The sequence below is a fragment of the Suncus etruscus genome, chromosome 11, assembly GCF_024139225.1.
Source record: "Suncus etruscus isolate mSunEtr1 chromosome 11, mSunEtr1.pri.cur, whole genome shotgun sequence".
In the NCBI taxonomy this organism is placed as follows: domain Eukaryota; kingdom Metazoa; phylum Chordata; class Mammalia; order Eulipotyphla; family Soricidae; genus Suncus; species Suncus etruscus.
Window position 1 is genome coordinate 106,008,264 of NC_064858.1, and position 23,516 is coordinate 106,031,779.

The 23,516-nt window shown below is 40.0% G+C and overlaps 1 protein-coding gene across 4 annotated transcripts in view; it reads left to right on the plus strand.

Annotated features, from left to right (window-relative positions):
- Nucleotides 1–7,800: 7,800 nt before the first annotated feature.
- ERC1 (ELKS/RAB6-interacting/CAST family member 1) overlaps nt 7,801–23,516 on the plus strand; it is a 434,994-nt gene continuing 419,278 nt past the window's right edge. For 2 of the 4 annotated variants that reach the window (XR_007500262.1, XM_049783202.1), the window contains exon 1: nt 7,802–8,616. Coding sequence is in view for 2 of the 4 variants with exons in the window: in XM_049783202.1 (XP_049639159.1) it covers nt 7,948–8,616 (669 nt within the window). In the remaining 2 variants the exon portion in view is untranslated. Of the gene's footprint in view, nt 8,617–23,516 lie in introns of all 4 variants that reach the window. The other 2 variants (XR_007500261.1, XM_049783203.1) reach the window with 2 other exon arrangements.

A 23,516-nucleotide genomic window follows, 5' to 3' on the forward strand; every position in this document is an offset into this window, starting at 1 on the left:
GCTCCTGGCAGGCTTGGGGACCATATGGGTTGCTGGGATTCAAACCACCAACCTTCTGCATGCAAGGCAAACACCTTACCTCCATGCTATCTCTCTGGCCCCTAGTTCTTGAATTTTTATTTCAAAGTGCAAGTATAACTTGTTTAATAATAATGTCATAGGGTAAGTATATTTATAATAGTGGCAGGGCTGTACCAACTGTATTTGATTCCAAACAGTCATCTTTAAAAGACTATTACTTAAGGAAAAGACAGTATCAAAACTATAATAATGTAATACCCTAGAAAATCTATAATAAAAAAGACAGAACAGTTGTTAGTGAGGAGGTGGGGTAATTGGAACCATTATAGATTGCTTCTGAGAATGTAAAATGTTACAGATGCTTCAGAAAAGCTTGACATTTCCTTAAAAAGCTAAACAGAGTTTTTAACATTGCCCAAGAGAATTGCAAATATAGCACCAAAATGTACATGAATGCTCATAGTAGAGACAACCCATATGTCTACCAACTAACTAATGAATGAACAGAAAAAACATAGAATATGCATGCAACAAAAAATTCTGCCATAAAATGGAACGAAACATTGGCGTGTGCTACAGTATGAACCTTGAAAACATACTGACAGAAACAAACACAGAAGTCCACATCCTGTTGCTGCTGTTTTAATGAAATAACCATAATAGGCAAAAACTGTGGAGTCATCAAGTATTTTGGTTGCCAAGAGTCCAGGGAATTGGCATGGGGGGGTGACTGCGTATATATTTGTGGGATTTTTATTTTTCAGTGATGAAAATATTCTGCAATTAGTGGTATGGTTGTACAACATTGTGAATGTACTAAATAGCACGAAATTGGACACTTAAAATATCAATTGAATATTGTATCTCAAAAGTGTTAAAAAAAAAGACAAAGACAAAAGTATTTTTAGTCAGGCATGAAGGAAGAAAACAGTGGGTAATATAATATGGGACACTAATCAAGTTGAAAATGATGTTGTAGAATTTCTGACATGTTCCTCATCCTTCGTCTGAGAATGGTCCAAATGTACTGTTGATGATTATAATGTTGTATGCTTTAATATGTTGAAATGAGGAAATAAAGGATCATTAATTGATTGAAATCAAGGCAAGGCTATAACGTCAATGTAGGAAACTGTTAGTTCTAGGTAGACAGGATGAGATTGTAACTTAGGGACAGAAAGGGAATATATAAGAAAGATGAAAATTCATGGTACACAGCGATAGATTCATTACTGAAGTTGAATAGTGGAGTGAAAAGGGAGAAGTAAAAAGTTAATTCTATTAGACTAGGAAACACCTAGCGGTCCTCAGGGGTTACTTTGGCTCTGCGCTCAGAAATAACTCCTGGCAGGTTCGGAGGACCATATGGGGTGTCGGGATCGTAGGCCACATGCAAGGCAAATGTTGTGCTATTGCTTCCCCCCTCTCCCCCCCCCCCCCTGGCTTGGAGAAGGTTTGTATAGGAAATACCTGTTCAGTCAGAAATATTGAATCTTAATAGAAATCTTGACAGCAGGGGTAACAATTCAAGCTCAGAGTCTGGAATACCGATTGAGAAAATCTCCATAAAGTAAGTACCTTTTAAAAAGAAGATTTAAAAGAAGTTGGGGCCAGAGCGGTGGCTCAAGCAATAGGTTGTCTGCCTTGCATGTGCTAACCTAGGATAGACCATGGTTCGATCCCTCAGCATCCCCCCAAGCCAGGAGCAATTTCTCAGCTCATAGCCAGGAGTAACCCCTGAGCGACACTGGGTGGGGCCCAAAAAAGACCAGTTGAAATTGGTAGAAACAGTAGCTATGGATGAGATTGCATAGGAAAGTAATACAGCTGAAGACAAGAGCATGTCTGAAGACAGAATTCTAAGGTTTTTTTTGGTGTTTTTTATTTTTATTTTTTTATTTTCTGGTGCCAGGGATTTAACCTAGGACCTTATGTATGCAAGACATGTGGCTCATCCCTGAGCTACATCCTTACACCCTCAGACCTTTTATTTTTTTTAAAGATAAACAGAGGATTAGAGCAAATAAAGAGTAAGCAAAGGAGATCAGTACGATAGCATATAGTGGGTAGGGCATTTATCTTGCATACAGCCGACCCCATGCAGCCAACCCGGGTTCTATCTCACTAGCCATATGATACCCTGAGCCTGCCAGAAATGATTTCTGAGTGCTGAGCCAGGAGTAATACCTGAGCACCCCCAGTTGTGGCACAAAAACCAAAAAAGGAAGAGAAAAGAATTGTCTTGTAGACTTGATAGTAGAGAGATCCATGAATTTCAATATAGACGTGGTCAGTAGTATCAAATTTCCATTCACCACCGTAATCTGCCTCCAATCAGGCACAAACAAATTTATTTGATATTGCTTGTTACAACACAAAGGCAGATGTCATTATCAAAACTTAGATCAACTCAGGTCAATTGAAAATAATTGTTATCTCTCTTCGTGGTGTTACTAAGTCAGTGCCTAAGGATTTGCTGATCTGTGGTTGGTGCCAGTTGAGCTTCTCTGTTAACTGTTTAGGCTCACTGAAGTTGGTTGATTACTATGTAACTTTCCCATCGGATTTCCTGTGATACTACTGGGCTGATAGTATGATAAAATATTGAGGTGTTGCCTGCGGTCTAGGACTTACATATCTGAAACAAATTTGGTGGGAAAGAATTTGCTAAATTTAAGTTTTGGAGCTGGGCCATTTCTGTTAGAGGGTGTAGGTAGGAGGTGACATTAGGCTACAGTAGTCTGTAGACCATTTAGAAAAGGGGACACACACACACACACACACACACACACACACACAAACCCTACCTTACTCTTTCTGAAAAATGCCACAGAGGGAGAACAGATTTATTTAATAATAAGCATATGATATAGAATTTTCTATTAGAGGGTGTAGGAGGTGACATTAGGCTGCAGTAGTTTGTAATCCATTTAGAAAGGGACACACACACACACCCTACCTTACCCTTTCTAAAAACACACACACGCACACACGTGTGCACACAACACTCATACACCCTACACACACACACACACACACACACACACACACACACACACACACACCTATCTTACCCTTTCTAAAAATGCCACAGAGGGAGAACAGATTTATTTAATAATAAGCTTATGATTACTGTCCGTGCGTGTGAGAGAGAAAATGAGACAGAATGAAAGAGAATGAGAATGAGAGAGAACATTGACTATAAACATGGGAGTTCTTATTTCCTTAGAAGAGTGAGGCATTAGTCTGTTATTGTTGAAGTTATACTGGTAAAATTTCACTACAGTTTCTTGATTTGTATGAATGTAACAAGTTTATATTTTGAAAAAATTGAAATGTTGACCATCTGGAATTGCTTCATAATTTTGAAGCATAATATCAGTGGACAGAAAATCAGAGTGGGCCAGAGTAATAGCACAGTGGGGAGGCTGTTTGCCTTGCATGCGGTGGATCCAGGTTTGATTACTGGCATCCCATATGGTCCCTGTGCTGCCAGGAGTGATTCCTGAGCACAGAGCCAGAAATAACACCTGAGTGCTTCCTGGTTTGGCCCAAAAACCAAAAAGAGAGAAATGACTCATCTAAAAGAGTGTATTAATAAGAAAATAAGAAAATATTTTATTATATTTATTTTACATTCTGTTTACAGATTCTGTAAATGGATTTCAAAATTAGGAGCACCTAAAGTATAAACTACCTTAATAAATATTGCTTATTTTAGGTTGACTTATGGATTCAGCAAGTATTATCACATACTTGATTTGTATTAGACACTGCACTAGGTTTTGGAAATATTTGCCTTTTAAGAAGTAATTAAAGTATGGTAAGTGCATTATTTTAAAAGCCCTGCTTCCATTAGCGCAATGCTTGAGTTAGAGGCAGAGACTGAAGTGTTTGTATAGGATTGTGGCCATTAAAAACTTAGTTCGGGGGGCCGGAGAGATAGCATGGAGGTAAGGTGTTTGCCTTTCATGCAGGAGGTCATCAGTTCGAATCCCGGCGTCCCATATGGTCCCCCGTGCCTGCCAGGAGCAATTTCTGAGTGTGAAGCCAGGAATAACCCCTGAGCACTGCCGGGTGTGACCCAAAAACCACAAAAAAAAAAAAAAATTAAAAACTTAGTTCGGAAGAATGAATACTTAATAAAAATAATTTCTTTGGGGAGCTGGAGATTTCTGGTAGATAGGGTGCTTGCCTTTCCTGAACACTGTCTGAGTTTTATCCCTCACTGTCCTTAAGAAGCCCGGCCAAGAATGATTCCTAAATGCAGAGCCAAGAGGATGCTGGGTCCCCCAAGAATGGCCTCCAAACCATTTAAAATATATTTCTCTATAACAACATATAACATTATTCTAAGAATAAATAGGTAATGGATAGGGAAGAGGAAGATCTCTAGAGTAAAAGGGAGCATGATATATTTCAGGAAACTATAGTTACTTGATGATGTTTGTGTATAACATTGTGAAGGAAAAAGGTTAAGTAAATGGCCTGTAGAGTAGTAGGCAGGGCCCAGAACATGAAAAATCTTACATGTACTGCCAGAGAATTTAGATACTTATTTTGAGAAGCCACTAAAGAAGCAGGAGACGCATGTGGTATTATGTCATAGGTATATCTTAGAGAAATTTTTCTTAAACATTTTTGTCCCAGCATTCTTTCATATTCTTAAAGATTAATGAAAACTCTAAATAGCTTTTGTGTAGGTTAAATCTATTTTTGTCGTATTAGAAGTTATAACAAATCCTTAAAAGACAAGCTCATACAAGCACACATTCCATTGGTTGTCACTGAAATAGCACATCCACATCTGGAAACCACTAATGTACATTTGTGAGCCATTGACAGTGAGAAAGGCAAATACTGTCATAGTGTTATGAAAATAATTCTGCTCTCAGGCTCCTGAAAGGGTCGTGGGCCCCCCTGGGAGTTCTTGACCTCCATGGAGAGTTGCATTAAAATCATTCTGGCAGTAGTGCTGAAAACTCTATAGAACCTACAAAAAGAAACACATTTTAAATTGTGTGCAGATGCACTGCATATGTACACCTGCAACTGCAGTTTTAGGAAACAATAGTACATTTGTTATCACTTGTCTAAAAAAGACCTTAAAACTTAATTAAGAAAACAAAGATAATTTCTTCAAGAATGTGGGTGGGTAGTCCTCATTCAAGGTGTTTCATGGGGTTGCAACCAAGAGGTTAGCTGAGTGTTCAGTCATCAAAAATTTGGGTTCAGGGGCCGGCGAGGTGGCGCTAGAGGTAAGGTGTCTGCCTTGCCAGCGCTAGCCAAGGAAGAACCACGGTTCGATCCCCCGGCGTCCCATATGGTCCCCCCAAGTCAGGGGCAATTTCTGAGCGCTTAGTCAGGAGTAAACCCTGAGCATCAAATGGGTGTGGCCCCCCAAAAAAAACAAACAAAGAAAAATTTGGGTTCGGGCCAGAGGGGGTTAGTTAGTACAGTGAGTAGGATGGTTGTCTTGCGTGTGTCCAACCTGGGTTTGAAACCAGCGTCCTATATGGTCCCCCAAGCATAGCCAGGAATGATCCTTGGGTTCAGAGCCATTAGTATTCCTGAGCATTGCTGGATGTAGATAACTCCCAACCTCCCTTCCCCTCAAAAGAAGATGTGGTTTGGGGATCCTTTTATGAGCTAACTCCCATGTCTCTGATCCTCATTATTTGACTGTAGGAGCTGAATATTTTTACAACATGGCATCTAGACCCCTCACCCATGAGAATTAAGAGCGAAGAAGACAGACATCCTAATATGTTTTTTTATGTAAGTCTTGAAAATGATACATCACCAAGGAACAAGTTACTAAATTTAGCTCACATTCAGAGAGGAATTTTGCTTCCCTATTAAAAGGAAGAGTATCAGAGGATTTTTGTAGAAACTTTAAAGCTATCACATACTCTTTTTGGGAGTGTGAGACTTCCAGAGGTCTCTTTCCTTCACACTCTGATGGATCTGCTAAGCATGTAAGGCACCACTACTCTTTTTTTTTTTTTTTTTTTTTGGTTTTTGGGCCACACCCGGTAACGCTCAGGGGTTACTCCTGGCTATGCGCTCAGAAGTTGCTCCTGGCTTGGGGGACCATATGGGACACCGGGGGATCGAACCGCGGTCCGTCCAAGGCTAGCGCAGGCAAGGCAGGCGCACCTTACCTTTAGCGCCACTGCCCGGCCCGGCACCACTACTCTTAACCTATGCTGTTTCTCTGACTGGTTTGCAGCAATCTACCCTGAGGAATGAGGTAATGTCTCTTTCTGGAAGAGAGCTGGTTTGCTCACTGCTTACTGTAATAGTATAGTGGTGGGTTCTCTGAATTCCGTGTTCCTTAGTTGTGATACATAACCAGTGCTTGCGTTACATCTATCTGTGTCACTTTGTCGTCTTGTAGGGTTTTGTGGGAGACAGAACAGTGGGAAGACGGTATGCTGACTGTGCTAGGGAAGTAAAGTTATTTGTCTTTGGTCAAGGAAGCTTGACTGATCAGTCAGTATGCATGAAACAGTCACAGACCAATATAAATGGGATAAAATAAAATTTCAGATATTTTAGAATTCTTTTTTTTTTTTTTTTTTTTTGGTTTTTGGGTCACACCCGGCAGTGCTCAGGGGTTATTCCTGGCTCCATGCTCAGAAATTGCTCCTGGCAGGCACAGGGGACCATATGGGATGCTGGGATTTGAACCGATGACCTTCTGCATGAAAGGCAAATGCCTTACCTCCATGCTATCTCTCCAGCCCCTAGAATTCTTTCTTAAATTTATATTTTTGTTTATGATTTGGGGCCACACCCAGCCATGCTTAGGGGTTACTCCTGCAGTTCTCAGGATATCATACTTCTTTTTTTAGCCTTTTTATTAAGGGATTTACAATATTGTTACCACACCCACATCATTTAATCAGAGTCCAAAGGACCCGTCTACCCTCCACCCATGTAAGCTCAGCCTGTAAATAAAATCAATTCTTTTTTTCTCTTTTGGTTTTTGGGCCACACCCGGCAGTGCTCAGGGGTTACTCCTGGCTCTCTGCTCAGAAATAGCACCTGGCAGGCACGGGGGACCATATGGGATGCCGGGATTCGAACCAATGACCTTCTGCATGAAAGGCAAATGCCTTACCTCCATGCTATGTCTCCGGCCCCAATTTTTGATATAATGTAAATGTTACTTTGCTATTGTGTGTGAATTCCCTTAGAAGGATAGGAGCAAGCAACCTTTTCTTTTATTTTTGGTTTCTACTCAGGGATTACTTCTGGCTCTGTGCCTCAGAAATTACTACTGGCTAGCTTGGGGGACCACATGGGATGTCGGGGATCGAGCCCAGGTTGGTTGCATGCAAGGCAAACACCCTCCCCATCTAAACAACTTTTCTTAATCTAGCAGAGGCTAATCATGAAGGCCATGGGCAAGTCTATACTGTGCCATGTGCTAGGAATTTATCTTGTGACAGTTTTTAGTTGTCAGTTGATACTGGCTTTTCCTGCTAGACTCTTGTAGGGTCACAATTTGAGTGTGATCTTTTCCTAGTCAATGTCGTATTTACCTAATTTTCTGTCTGATACAGTTTTATATTACAGTTTTGAGGCATGTTTGATATTTTTCAAATGACAGTAACAATGACATCAATTATGCCACAATCAAATTCAGACATCGGATTAAGTTGATTATGAAGCGGAGATGATCTCCCGAGTGCGTGTCATAAAGTTACTGAGAAGGGAAATGCTTACTACTGGAGGATTTAATTTTGTAATCTTTTCATTACAGATATGGTGTGAACTATTTCTTCAAGATTGGATAGCTGATGACCCGTCCTTCTGATTAGCCTTAAGCAGATTCACAGCCATAGGAAAACCTCACGGAGTTCCACCTTTTGCTTTCTGCTTGACACCTTTTCTGGCACCCGAGTTAATCCCGCAGCCATGTATGGAAGTGCTCGCTCCGTGGGGAAGGTGGAACCAAGCACTCAGAGCCCTGGGCGCTCCCCGAGGCTTCCCCGTTCTCCTCGCTTAGGTCACCGCCGAACCAACAGCACCGGAGGGAATTCTGGAAGCACCGTTGGAGGGGGCAGTGGCAAGACCCTTTCAATGGAGAACATCCAGTCTTTAAACGCTGCCTACGCCACATCTGGCCCTATGTACCTAAGTGACCATGAAAATGTTGGCGCGGAAACGCCTAAAAGCACCATGACACTTGGCCGTTCTGGGGGGCGTCTGCCTTACGGTGTCAGGATGACGGCCATGGGAAGTAGCCCCAACATAGCTAGCAGTGGGGTTGCCAGTGACACGATCGCGTTCGGAGAGCACCACCTTCCCCCCGTGAGCATGGCGTCCACCGTGCCTCACTCTCTTCGCCAGGCAAGAGACAACACAATCATGGACCTGCAGACTCAGCTGAAGGAAGTGCTAAGGGAAAATGACCTCCTGCGGAAGGATGTAGAAGTGAAGGAGAGTAAACTGAGCTCCTCGATGAATAGCATCAAAACCTTCTGGAGCCCGGAACTCAAGAAGGAACGAGCCCTGCGAAAAGACGAAGCTTCCAAAATCACTATTTGGAAAGAGCAGTACAGAGTTGTGCAGGAGGAAAACCAGGTCAGTTGCATGTGGATGTTTCTTGTTATGACTGAGTCCTGTGTGTAAGTGAAATGAGCTAGTCTTACTCTTTCTCAGTTATCGTATTTTCCGGCGTATAAGACAACGCTTCAACCCATGAAAATCTTCCTAAAAGTCTTAAAAGTAAGTTACTTCTTAAAAGTAAGAGTGGGGTGCTTCACTCGTCCCTGAAGCTGGAATAAGTTTCAGCATGCCGTATGCCGACATATAAGACTCCCGACTTTTAGGAAGTTTTTCATGGGTTGAAGGGTCGTCTTATATGCCAGAAAATACGTATGTTTTGCCTTTCTTGGCTCAGTTATTTCCCTGATTCTCCTAATGTTTTCTGTCCTTCACTCTTTAGCTTTTTATTTTCAAATTTGGTCCTAATAGTTTCCTGGTTGCCATGCCTGCTTGCTTTCCTTTCTTGCTTTATTTCATTTTTGGTTTATTTGTTTTTGGGTCACACCTGGCAGCGCTCAGAGGTAACTCCTGGCTCTATGCTTAGAAATCAGTCCTGGCAGGCTCGGGAGACCATATGGGATGCTAGGATTTGAACCACCATCCTTCTGTATGCAAGGCAAATGCCCTACCTCCATGCTATCTCTCTGGCCCCTTGCTTTCTTTTCTCTAGTTTCTCTTTCTTTTCTCCTTTCCCATATGTTTAGAATTTTACCATTTGTGGGTGGGGGGGCGCTTGGGTTTTTGGGCCATACCTGGCTCTGTGCTCAGAAATCAGTCCTGGCAGACTTGGGGACCATATGGATGCCTGGGAGTGAACCTGGGTTCAGCCATGTGCAAGGCAACTGCCCTACCTGCTATGCTATCACTCCGGCTTAATTTTTATCAATTATTTCTTCTGTTTGTTTTGCTTTTGAGCCACCCCCAGTTTCTCCTGGCTCTGTGCTCAGAAAACACTTCTCAAAGGTTCAGGGATGCCGGAAATTGAACCAGGGTTGGCCATGTGCAAGGCAAATGCCCTACCTGCTGTGCTATTGCTCTAGCTCCAATTTTTATTTATAATTATTTTAAATCAATGGCCTTCTTATTTTTTTTATTGTTTTTATTTCTTTTTTAAACCACCATGATTACAAACATGATTGTAGTTTGGTTTCAGTCATACAAAGAACACCTCCCTTCACCAGTGCAACATTCCCACCACCAATGCCTCCTAACTCCCTCCTCTCCTATCCCCTGCCTGTATTCAAGACAGGCATTCTACTTCTACTCAATAACATTGTCATGGTAGTTGTTAGTGAGTTATTTTTCTAACTGTACTGACCACTCTCTGTGGTAAGCTTTATATCATGAGCCAGTTCTTCTGGCCTCATCTCTGGGGATTATAACAATAATGTCTTTTATTTTTCTTAAAACTCATAGATCTGTGAGATTATTCTGTGTCTCTCTCTTTCCCTCTGGCTTATTTCACTCAGCATAACGGTTTCTGTGTATATCCATGTATAGGAAAATTTCATGACTTCATTTCTCCTTATGGCTGCATAATATTCCATTGTGTATATGTAATAAAGTTTCTTTAGCCATTCATCTGTTGAAGGGCATCTAGGTTGTTTACAGAGTCTGGGTATTGTAAATAGCACTGCAATGAATATAGGTGTGAGGAAGGGATTTTTGTATTTCGTTTTTGTGTTCCTAGGGTATATCCCTAGGAGTAGTATACTAGCTCCAGTTTTTACCAATTCTCATGAGAAGGAAATTTTGCTGCTGCTCTAATATTAATTATAAAAATTATTCAGGATATGTAAATTAAAGTTGCAGCATGAAGGTTTACCATAATAGATTAAAAGACAGATAAAGCTAAGACGGTAGGTAGAGTGTATTTGCATTTGGCCCATTGAACTGGGCCAGTTTCAGCTTATATACCTAAGAAGCTCTCAGTATGTACCAACAGCAGGTAAAACTTGATGATAGCATTATAGTGGCTCCACTTGTAGCTTAAGCAGCACCATCATATAAGCCTGTGACCCATGGTAGCCTCATTGTGGGAATGCAAATCAAATGTTCTACTGCTGATACATTCTTGACCATTCCCCTGCATTTTTCTTTTTCATTTTTTTTTGGTTTTTGGGTTACACTCGGCAGAGCTCAGGGTTTACTCCTGGCTTTGCACTCAGAAATCACTTTTGGCAGGCATGGGGATCATATGGGATGCCGAGATTCAAACCACTGTCCGTCCTGGCTCGGCTGTGTGCAGTGCAATTGCCCTGCTGCTGTGCTATCTCTCCTGCCCCTCTCCCCTGTATTTTTTGTTTTTTTGTTTGTTTTGTTTTTGGGCCGTACCTGGTGACACTCAGGGTTACTATGTGCTATGGCTATGTGCTTAGAAATCGCTCCTGGCTTGGAGGACCATATGGGACACTGGGGGATTGAACCACAGTTCGTCCTAGGTCAGCACATGCAAGGCAAATGCTCTACCGCTTGTGCCGCTGTTCTGGCTCCCCTCCCCTGTATTTTAAATAGAGATCCCCTGTTTTTGGTTTTCGGGCCACACCTGGTGGCGCGCAGGGGTTACTCCTGACTCTGTGCTCAGAAATCGCTCCTGGCAGACTTGGGGAACCATATAGGATACTGGGATTCGAATACGGATCCGTCCTGGGTTGGCCACATTCAAGGCCCTACCGCTATGCTGTTTCTCTGGCTCCCCCCAGAAATTCTTTAATCACAGTGACAAAGTTGTTCCTATTTCTATAGTGTCCAGCACCCATCCCTTGACCTGTGCACATTTCTTGCCACCAATGTCCTCGTTTTTTTTCTGCTCTCCCCTCAGCTCTCTTCGCTGTCTGCCTCTATAGCAGACATTTTTATTTTTTTATTTTTTTGGTTTTTTGGTTTTTGGGTCACACCTGGCAGCACTCAGGGGTTATTCCTGGCTCTCTGCTCAGAAATCACTCCTGGCAGGCTTGGGGGACCATATGGGATGCTGGGATTCAAACCACCATCTGTCCTGAATCAGCTGCGTGCAAGGCAAAAACCCTTCCACCTTCTACTTTGCTCTCTCTCCAGCCTCTTCTCCTCCCCCCCCCCTTCTCATTTTAAAGTGGTTACCATATTGACCATATTGGTTACATTATACATGCTGCTTTTTTTTTAAAGGTTTTTTTTTAGGTTTCTTTGTGTTCTTGAATTATTCTAAGAATTAAAAAGGATTGATCTCTGATTGACTTACCTTACTTGCTTTATTTCTAATCGTTTTGGTTATTTGAAGAATGGCTCTGTTTTCATTGTTCTGTATGTTTTAAAGTTCCAGAATGCCCTCCAAGAAATAAAACTATCCCTTGCCCCCACTTCCTAAAAATAATACACTGATTCTCTGCCCTGATATTGGCCTGCATCTCAACCTGAAATGTGTACTCTCATGTTTTTCTTCCTGGAGAAGCCTGTGTGCTATTGTTCAAATCTCTCCCCTCATATATTTCCCTCTTCACTTAAAAAAAAAAAGACTCCATGGGGCCAGAACGGTGGCGCTAGTAGTAAGGCATCTGGCTTGTGTGCGCTAGCCTAGGACGGACCACAGTTTGATCCCCCGGCATCATCCAAGCCAGGAGTGATTTCTGAGAGTGTAGCCCCTGAGTGTCATCAGGTGTGGCCACCTCCTCCCCCCAAAAAAGACTCTTGATAGTACGGGTAAGTTACTTACCTTGTATGCTGCCCTGCACCCCATATGGTTCCTCAAGCACTGTCAGGAGTGAGCCCTGAGCACAGAGTTAGGAATAAGTCCTGAACATACTGGATGTGGCCCCCTCAAAAAAAAAAAAATCCAAGAATAATATATAAAGATAAGACATAGATATTAAAATAGATAAAATAGATGTGATTTACCAGTAATCTGCCCATCTATGATGACTTTGCTGTTTACCATTAAAATGTTTCTTCTGAATAAACTATCTGCATTTTATACAAATGGAATACTAGGTGTTAGGTTGTGGTTCCAAATTAAAATATTTTATTTATTTTTTTTACTATAACACCATGATTTGTCAAATTGTGCATGATACAGTTGCTTCAGATATTAAATTTTCAGACACCAGTCATACCACCAGTGTAACTTTCTCTTCCCTAGTGTCCTGATTCCAGCCTCCCCACTTTAGCTTGCCTCTTACAGGCACAAACACTTTTACTTGATACTGCTTGTTATGGCACAGAGCAAATGGAAATATAAAAACTTAGATCTACAAGTGATTGTTATAGCTTTCCATGGTGTTACTAACATCATGATCAGTGGATTTACTACAGTGGTTGGTGCTAACTGAGCCGTCTGTGTTAGAGTTTGGGCTCCCTAAGCTTGGTGGTTGTTTTTGCTACTTTCTTATCGATTTTCTGTGGGAAAACATTACTGTGAAATTTTGACATGTTGTGTGGCTGCATTGGATTGTGACTCTTTTTAGATAATTTCTATAGCATATTAAATGCTATATAGACCTAAAGCATTATTTTTAGGGTTCCTATACCATTAATGTCATGTCTAATATTTAATAGTAAATAAAAATCTTCATATTTATTTCATAGTGCAATGTAAATTAAAGACTAAAACTCAAATACCTTTGAACTAGAGATTTCAGTTTTTATAGTTTTGGCTTCTTTAAAAGTAATGGGCGCTACCAAACCTGTATCTTGAGATGTTTGGAAAACTACATGGTGTCAGGATTCAAACCTGGATCCTAGTGCACTTGCCTGTGAGCTATCTCACTGACTCCCGAATCAGATTTTTACTTTTATTATTTTGACTTTCGGACCACTGGTATCATTCAAGTTTTAGTCTCAGCTTTGTGTTTGTGCTTTGCTTCTGGCAGTGATCTGGGAGCCAGTTAGTGCAGAGGTTGAACCTGGGCTTCCTGTACGCAAAGCAGGCTTTGCCTTTGCCCTGTCTAATCAACTCTCTCTCTCTCTCTCTCTCTCTCTCTCTCTCTCTCTCTCTCTCTCTCTCTCTCTCTCTCTCTCTCTCTCTCTCTCTCTCTCTCTCTCTCTCTCTCTCTCTCTCTCTCTCTCTCTCTCTCTCTCTCTCTCTCTCTCTCTCTCTCTCTCTCTCTCTCTCTCCTCTATCTCCTCTCTCTCCTCTCTCTCCTCTCTTGAATTGGGGATTTCGAAGTTAAAAAAATTTCATTTTTTTCAGGTATATTATATTCTCATTCTAGTTTGCTTTTACATTTAACCAGCGGCTATGTTACTACACAAAAATCTTAGTTTAAAAAAAATATCTGGGGCTGGAGCGATAGTGTAGCAGTAAGGCATTTGCCTTGCATGCGACTGACCCAGGACGGACTTGGATTCGAATCCCAGCGTCCCATATGGTCCCCCAAGCCAGGAGTGATTTCTGAGTGCATAGTCAGGAATAACCCCTGAGAGTTACCAGGTGTGGCCCCAAAAACCAAAAAAAAAAAAAAAAATCTATACTTAATAGAGGACAATTTTATAAAGCATTTTTAAGCAAGTTTGAGTCTTTCATACTTTAAAACTGTGAAAGGAAAATAAATGAAAACCTGGTTAGATCTTAAAAGTAAAGACAAACTTACTTACACCAGATATGTAGATTTTCAGGCTTGTTTTATACTTGTTTTATACAAGGGGAGAAGAGACTAAGGGATGATCTTAAATATATATATATATATATATTTTTTTTTTTTTTTCTTAACCAGATATGTAGATTTTCAGGCTTGTTTTATACTTGTTTTATACAAGGGGAGATGAGACTAAGGGATGATCTTAAATATATATATATATATATTTTTTTTTTTTTTTCTTAACCTCTCTACTATCTCTCTGGCCCTGAATGTTGTTTTTTTTTGGGGGGCACACTCGATGATGCTCAGGGGTTACTCCTGGCTATGCGCTCAATAATCACTCCTGGCTTGGGGGACCATATGGAGCACCAGAGGATCGAACCTCGGTCTGTCTTAGGTTAGCGCGGGCAAGGCAGACTGAAAGGAAAAGAAAGAACCACTGTCAGATTCATCTTTTTCCCTCCCATATTGTAACCCAGAGTGTGATAGAAACCAATGCATAATCATTATTTCATAGTGACCTTCAATAGAAGGGATGTGTGCCAGAAGAAAGGTTGTTAAAAAACTTAGATATTGGGGCTGCAGAGATGAGTACAGTAGGTAAGGGGCTTGCCTTTCACGTGGCCGACCTGGTTTCAGTCCCCAGCGTCCCTTATGGTCCCTCAAGCAGCACCAGGAGTGATTTCCGAGTGCAGAACCAGGAGTAACCCCTGGGACCACCAGGTGTGGCCCTCCCCAAAAAACAAAGAAACAGCAAAATAAGAAACCTGGGGATGTGGCCTAGCTGTAGAACATCTGCCTCATATGTGTGTATTTTATTGTTCGGGGCCACAGCTAGCAGTGTTGGGAGACCCAGGGTGCTACTCAGAGGACCATTTGGTGCCGGGATGGTGCTCTACCGTTTGAGTCATATCCTCAATCTTGCCTTGAATGTTTGAGGTTCTGGGTTAAAACCCAGAGTAAAAAAATATTATATATGTTTGGTTAAAAAAAGTCATGTAGGTGATTTTGATGTCTTCTTCTGTGTATGTAAGATAAACATCTATGTCAACAGAGTGGGGAAATACTTTCCCCCCATTTAGCATTTAAGTTGTTGAAAAGTGAACTGCATTTAGTTTTATTTATAAAATTTAACAGAGAATTAAAATTGGTTAAAATTGGATGGTAAATACCATGAGAAGAAAAAGTAAGTTTGCTTAATTTCAATTTGTGGTAGCGAGTCCATCTGTAGTATAGATTTCAGAAACTATTCCTAAAATGAGTATTAAATTCTTTTAATTTTATAAAATGAGATCGATACATTTGCAATATACACTGATGCTTGAATGTGAGCTACTGAATTAAAACACTTTTTGCTTGTTGAACCAACATTGCATTATAATATATGTTTCAGGTGTGGATCGTGTGTGTATACACATTTTATAAGTTACGTAAGTTTTGATTTTATCCTTTATAATCATTCCTTTTTACCCCAATTAAGTATTTTATATGTATTTGGATGGTAAGCTGACTGCATTGTCCAATGACACATGTATCGTTGAATAAATTACAGCTTACCTCTATTTATCTGAAATGCAGTTTTATATTATAATATCATATAAAAATTGCTCACAGATATACATCTCCCTTAGCAATGAAGTGGCATTATGTGCATAAGTTTAAAGGAAGTGTGCACTTGTAATATTCCGAGGTTTTAGAAATTGGGATTGCCGAATTTATCACTGTATTAGCTAATCACCCGGGTCCTTGCTGATGATATTGTAAATATGCCTGTCAACAGTATGGCTTTTATTATCACTTGGAAACATTCATTTTAATGGGGAGAAATTAACTGACACACTCCTTCGTTTTAAAATAATTGGGGCAGCTAGTTATCTGCTTCTTGAAAAGTCTTATGTATAAAAAAACAATGGCAGTATTCTCTAATTAGCAAGCTGCATTCAAAGGCAAAATTCTAAATCTTCTGAAGATTATATCGATTATATCGGGCACTCAGCTCTTCAGTCCAGTGAAAGCAAAAACAACCCACACCACCAGAATGCCAAAAAATCCACATGCGCTAAGGAAGGGTGAGCACTGTCTTATCTAGATTCCGCCCCTTGCCCTAATTAAGCGCCAGTGTTGGCAGGAATATATTCTTCCTGCACCCACTATAATTACCACACAATCCTAAAATTGTATAACAGTGGTCCAAACCGAAGGGTGCAATTTTAAAGTAAAGTGAAACACTGCTATGAGATCTAGAGAACGGAGAATGCTAATTAATAGATTATGGGGAGCCAACAGTGGGCCCTAATTAAGCTCTGCATTCATTATGCCTGCCGTAGCCCTCAGAGGTCGGACACTTTCCACTTGATAAATAAGATTAGTTTAATAGGATTTACAGTAATTAAACAAATTTCCTCATTTCTTTTTGAGATTGGGGATTTAGAGCCATTCTAAATGTTTGATCTGATTGGGCCATTGAGATCTCAGTGTAGAATTCCATCAGATGTAAAAACGTGTTTGCTTTGTAACCTAATGTATGGCTCATTATTATGAATTCCTTTTAGAAGAGTGATTCTAAAATAAATACTGACAGGGCCGGAGCATAGTGGTAGGGCATTTGCCTTGCATGCAGCCTATCCTGGAAGGACAGTGGTTCGAATCCTGGCATCCCATATGTATCCCCGAGCCTGCTATGGGCAATTTCTGAGTTCAGAGCCAGAAGTAACCCCTGAGCGCTGCAGGGTGTGACCCAAAAACCAAACCAAACAAAAAATGCCCCCCAAACCAAAAATAAAACCCCCCAAAAACCCAAACCTGAGTAATTTTTATGCCTTATGTTCCTTTTGTTAATAAAATGTTAAACATTTGTAGTTGAGAGATGGGACAATACTTTATAAAACAAAGGCATTTTAATTTTTTATTATATTGCAAATATTTTACAAATGTTTTAATTTTGTCACTGTGAAATGACAGTTATTCATGGTTGGGTTTCGGGCACACAGTGTTTCCACAACAATCCCTTCACTGATGTTCACTTCTATCTACCAGTGCTGTTCTCCCTGCCCCTTTCCCCATTTTTCTCCCACTTAACAGTATATATATATATATTAAAAAAAACAAAAAACAAAAAACAAAATGGCGGGCCAGAGAGATAGCACGGAGGTAGGGCATTTGTCTTGCATGCAGAATGATGGTGGTTCGAATCCCGGCATCCCATGTGGTCCCCTAGCCTGACAGGAGTGATTTCTGAGCCTAGAGCCAGGAGTAACCCTGAGTGCATCTGGGTGTGACCCAAAACCCAACAAAAAAAAAAACACAAAACAAAAACCGAAAAAAACCCCAACAAAATGTCTTGTAGGAGCAAACTGGCAAAAAGCCTTTTAAAATTGAGAGTGAGGCTTTGGTTTGTGTTTGTTTGATGAAGGAAAAAAAATGCAGCTGTAAGCTTGGTTGAATTGCATAGCTAAGGGTTTTTTTGAGATTCATATTTTTTTAATCTTATTTTGGCAAAATGTAGCAAGATAATCGTTCCCCTTTTAAAATCATGCCTTGTAATATTTTTTATTTTGAGGAAAGTTGAAAATTTGATTATAAAATAAAACTTTCATTGAAATTTTGTGTGATCAGAGCACATTGTGTTTAAATATAGTATGGTGAGTGAATTTGGTATTTTGGAGCCTGATAATTTTCATGTTACTTAAGAATCAAGACAATATAAAATATGATAAGAGATAATTTTGTTTATTTTCAAGTTTGAACTCTAGGTAACTAATAACTAATACAGTTTTCATGATTTGGGGTTGTACTGATTTTTGCTACATTATTGAGTTTAAATAAGCTTTTTAATTGGATTGCTAATTGTATCATCACCATTTAAAGTCCGATCTTTAAATATGGGATCTGTGTCTTGGATTACTTATTTTATTTTTATTTTTGGTAATTGGTTTTATTGTTTTTAGTGCCACACTGGGTGATGCTTAGGGCTTACTCCTGACTCTGCACTCAAGAATCACTGCTGGCAGTGTTTGAGGAACCATATAGGGTGTCAGGGATCAAACCTGGGTAAGACATGTGCAAGGCAAATAATTGCCCTACCTGCTGTTATTAATCTGGCTCTGATTATTTTGTTTTAACAGTAGTGTGTTATGATTACCCAGAGTGTTGTGGGTAAATTGGTTATGTACTTTCTTTTTCTTGATATATTTAATCTTTTTGGATGTTCAGAAAGAGGGTGTACTAAAAGTATTGTGCAGAATAGTACTGTCAAAGAGTTAACAGTTTTAGAAGCATAATTTGTTCATGGGTGGCTCACAGAATAATCAGTATTGGCTCTTGCTATGTCGGTCAGGAAACTATGTAATTGGCTAGAGAAATATATATGTACTGGCAAGCTCTTGTGTGTGTGTGTGTGTGTGTGTGTGTGTGTGTGTGTGTGTGTGTGTGTGTGTGTAGATACAAATTTTCTTTCTTTTTAAAATTTATTTATTTGAGCCACATGCGCCACTGCTTAGGGGTTACTCTTGGCTCTGTGCACAGAAATCGCTTCTGGCCGGCACAGGGGACCATATGAGATGCCGGGATTCAAACCTGGGTCTGTCCTGGGTCTGTCCCGGGTTGGCTGTGTACAAGACAAATGCCCTACCATTGTGCTATGGCTCCAGCCGCTAAAACAAGAGTTTTTTATTTTGTTCTGTTTTTGGGTCACACCTGGCAGCGCTCAGGTGTTACACCTGGGGTTACTCTGCGGGGTTACTTCTGCGCTCAAAAATTGCTCCTGGCAGGCACGGGGACCATATGGGATATTTGGGTTTGAACCATCGTGTGTCTTGGATCGGCTGTGTACAAGGCAAACGCCCTACCTTTGTGCTATCTCTCCAGCCCAAAACAAAAGATTTTAATGACTCTAATAAATGTGCAAATATATGACAGGGTTAATTTGTGAGGAAATAGAATTTGCCAAAAGATTGCAGGCTTTCCTTTTATCAAACTCTTCTTTCATATTTCACAATGCAGTCTGGTGTGTGACTTCATATTAATAAGTAAAATTGTTTTTTACAAGTGTGCTGACTGTGGTAACTTTGCAGATAGTTTAAATATGAGCTGGAAGAGCCATTGTTTAAAAAACTATTCTGTGCAAAGAAAATTGGAAGTAAATTTAGTTTCATTAATATTGATCAAGGGGTCAAAGTTCCATTTTCCATTTTATGGTCCTCTCACCTCTGAATTTGACATCATCCAATGGATGCTATTTTGTTCAGCAGTTTTGGAGCGGCCTGGAAGCCATGTGGTTGAAGAAGTCAAGGAAATATTTGTGACATTTTAGTCATACTCTATATATTAGTGAGAAGCCATGTACAAAGTGGTTTATATTTTTTTCTTTTTGATATATTCTATGGAAGGTCAGCACTGGAAAAATGAGTCCAAATATTAGGGTTTGGGATTTGTCTTCAGGAAGGAGTATGTTTTACAGTGGTCTGTCCATTTGAAGGAAGAGACAGTCACAGAATTACATTTGACTGCCACCGGAGCTGGATACAGACAGCCCAGACTGCGTATGTTCCAAGATTGTAAGTGCTTCAGAAAGTCTAAAGTGGGATAGAATGAAGTGGTACTTCAAGGAGAACCATTAAGAGACTTTCCATCTTTCTGACAACTTTATTGATTCAGCTTATCCCCTTAAAATAGTGTCATTTTTTCCATAATCTTATTTGAAGAAAAGGTTGACAAAAGTAATAAGAACCTGCCCTTGGGGTTTCTGAACAAGGAATGATATGACTAAAAATACTGTGCTAGGAACAGCCATTTTTTTTTTTTTTTGAAAAAGTTTGTTTTGTTTCCCTTCCCTTTTCCTACTGTTGCAATGATCAGGAAGGAATTACCCACACTTGATTGTGGTGCTTCCAGGGAGATTACACACTTTGCTAGTGGTGCTTACATGCTTTAGTTGCATTGCTGAAATTACACACTTGGTTGCATTGTGCCACATGCTGGTGTCCAGGAAGCCTGGTAACTGTGTTGCTATGATCACTGTGAGCATGAGGGCATTGCCAGGGATCAGACTCATGACCTCATGGTGTCGTCATGTCAGCTACCCTTGAGCACGGCTTTTATAACTATCAGCAGAATGGACTGACGGAATGCAAGCCGGGAAAGCAATTTGTTGCAGAAGGCCTGGATTACCTTGGGTAGTAGAGAAGATGGTTGCCTTCCACACAGTGTTTTTAAAGAAATTTTTGGCTGTAGACTGGTGGCAAGCGATAAGATGAACCATGGTATTGAGATTGGGGAAATGAATGCCACTGACAAAATATGAACGGATGGCAGTGCTGGACTTAGAGTACAAAACGATGAGTTTCGGGGGGAAAATTGTGAATTTAGTTTGAATCCTTAGGGTAGAATTTTTCATAAGCATTTGCAGCAAGAAACTAATGACTAATGACTTTTACCTTTTACACATAGTTTGTAACATATACTTGCATCTGTCTGTGAATTACCGATGTAATTCACTATGCCAGACTGTTCATGGGAATGAGAGGAAGAGAGAAGCCATTAAGTGGCATATTAATATGTATTCTCCAGCTATTTTTGTATTTTTTTTATTTTTGTTTGAAGGCAGATAAATTGATTCTCTTAGCTCCCGGATGTCACTATTAATTAACAAAGGTTAGGTAATACTTGATAAGCCTCTGGTAAATTAACTTCTGCTGGTAGATATCCTTTATTTTGGTTGACAAGTTCATTGGAGGTGGTACACTTCTTGTTTGTTGAATTAATAAATTTACTAAAAAGAGATACAATTGCAGAAAATGTTCTTATAGTGTGAAAGTGATGAACTTGGTATTTTCTCTCTTCTTTTTTGTACTGCCATATGTATATCTAAAACTGCATTTTTCTTTCTGGAGTTGGAAATTAGTCTTTTACATTGATCTGTTTATTTTTTCACATTATTAGCACTATTATTGAAATTGTTTATTTGAAGTTTACATTTCAATAATTTTTTTTAGTTATTTAGTATACACAGGTATAACAATCACTGTTCAACATTTGGAACTTTGGATCATTTTAATCAGCAAGTGGCATTTTCTTTTTGTGTGTATGGATCACATCCAGTGATGCTTAGGAGTTACTCTTGGTTCTGCACTCAGGAATTGCTCCTAGTGGGACTTGTGGGACCATATGTGATGCTGCGGATGGAACTCAGTTAAGCCTCATGCAAGGCAAATGGCTCTACCTGTTGTACTATTTTTTCAACCTCAACAAGTGGCAATTTTTTAAGACTAGTTGCACTGTGGAATCTGAAACCCTATACAATGAACTTCCTAGTTGTTAAATAAAAACCTATTAGTCTCAGGGCTGGAGTGATAGCACAGTGGGTAGGGCGTTTGCCTTGCATGCGGCTGACCCGGGTTCAATTCCTGGCATCCCATATGGTCCCCTGAACCTGCCAGGAGTAATTTCTGAGGGTAGAGCCAGAAGTAATCCCTGAGCACTATCATGAGTGGCCCAACCTACCCCCCACCCCACCCCAATGTCACTAGTCTAAGATGTATCAGCTACTTTGAATCTTTGAATTTCACAGGTAGAAGATGTATGTGAATAATACACATACCTTGTTCTTGGACTTGTTATTTTATTTTAGTTTTGATTTTTGGGTCACACCCTGCTGCGTTCAGGGGTTACTCCTGGCTCTATGCTTAGAAATCGCTCCTGGCAGGCTTGGGGGACCATATGGGATGGCGGGACTTGAACCACTGTCCTTCTGCATGCAAGGCAAATGCTCTACCTCCATGTTATCTTTCCGGCCTCTTGGACTTGTTATTTTGTAATGGTCATTGGGAAAATTTTGGCCCATTTAGTAATGTAGATATTTCAGATCTTGATATATTTCATTAGACAAATTGGAAAAATCTCACATCCATTAATATTGCTACCTATCTTGTCAGAAAAATCTTTAAGTATTTATGAGTAGTCAGACTCACCAGGTGGGAAGATAATAACTTTTCTAAAATTTCAAGTTTTGCTTGAAAGTTCAAATTTGTAAGAAATACTGTCAGTATTACTGAAGTTTCGGGTTTGTCTACTAATGAGAAAATGTTGACTGTCTTCCTAGTTCTGGATAATCATGTATTATCACTTCTATCCTTTAAATTAAAATCATACAATTAAATAAACTTATATTTATGTATGCAGCAAAAGTGGCTTTTGTTTTTCTTTTGAAGATGTTGGTTGAGTAGAGACCTGAATGATGTGACTGAAGTGAAATATTTAAGAAACTAAAAATGTAAAGACTGTGAAGGAACCTTCTGAACAGATAAGAGTTTACTAGTAAGGGAATTCACTAAATATCTTCACTAGCTCACACCCCTTTTTATCTGTTCAGAGTTACAATAAAGTGTTTTATTTTTTGACAGTAATATAGCACTTTATCAAGCTTTAGGAAAGTACTACTTTTAATAATAGCTAACAGTGGGAAAAGATGGGTAAGGGACTTGTTTGCCTTACATGTGATCCAACTCAGTTTGATCTACAGCATCAGACTATTCCCCATACCCGCTGACACCTTGCTTCCCCCCAAGTCAGCTAAAATTCAGCCATAATGATATGAAAAGGAAAACATCTACTCCTAAAATGCTGTCCCTCCCCCCCACAAAAAAAAAAAAAGATTCCCTTAAGTTTTGGAATGTGTATTGAGTTAGAAGTTCTACTTTAGGGGGTTCAGGGATGGTTCAGTGGTGGAGTGCTTTCTTCATAGGTGCGAGATCTCAAGTGTGTTCTCATCACCATTCCACATGGTGAGTGTGATCTGTATGGCACACCCATTTGTTACTTCCAGTGCTCCAGCGAAAGTGTGGAATCTTAGCATACTGCAGACAACTGTGTGAATACTAGAACTAAGGTGTGGCACTTCTGGGGAGCACTTTAGCTATTGTGGAAGCAGTGCAACCGAGTCGGTAACAGCAGAGAGCAACGCAACCCAGTGAGTAAGCACTGCATGGCCATCTCAACAACCATGGAAAGGGGAAGAAAATCTACTCTAGAGATTGGCCATGGTTTTGGTTATATACTCTCTATTATGATTAGAAGTCACCTTTTCCTGGCAAGCTATGACAATGCTTATTTCTGATTAAGTGCTCACTTTAATGCTTAACGTACTTAATATTAAGTAATTTTTAGCAAAGATTGAGCACTTTTTTTTTCTGAAGTTGTTTTTTCTGAAGTTAACTTGATAAAATATTAAATAAAATATGAAAACTTTTTTAAAACTTTATTGATTGATTGATTTGTTTTTGGGCCACATCCATTGGTGCTTAGGGGTCACCCCTGGCTCTGCACTCAGAAATCGCCCCTGGCAGGCAGGAGGACCATATGGGATGCTGGGAATCGAACCAGCAAATT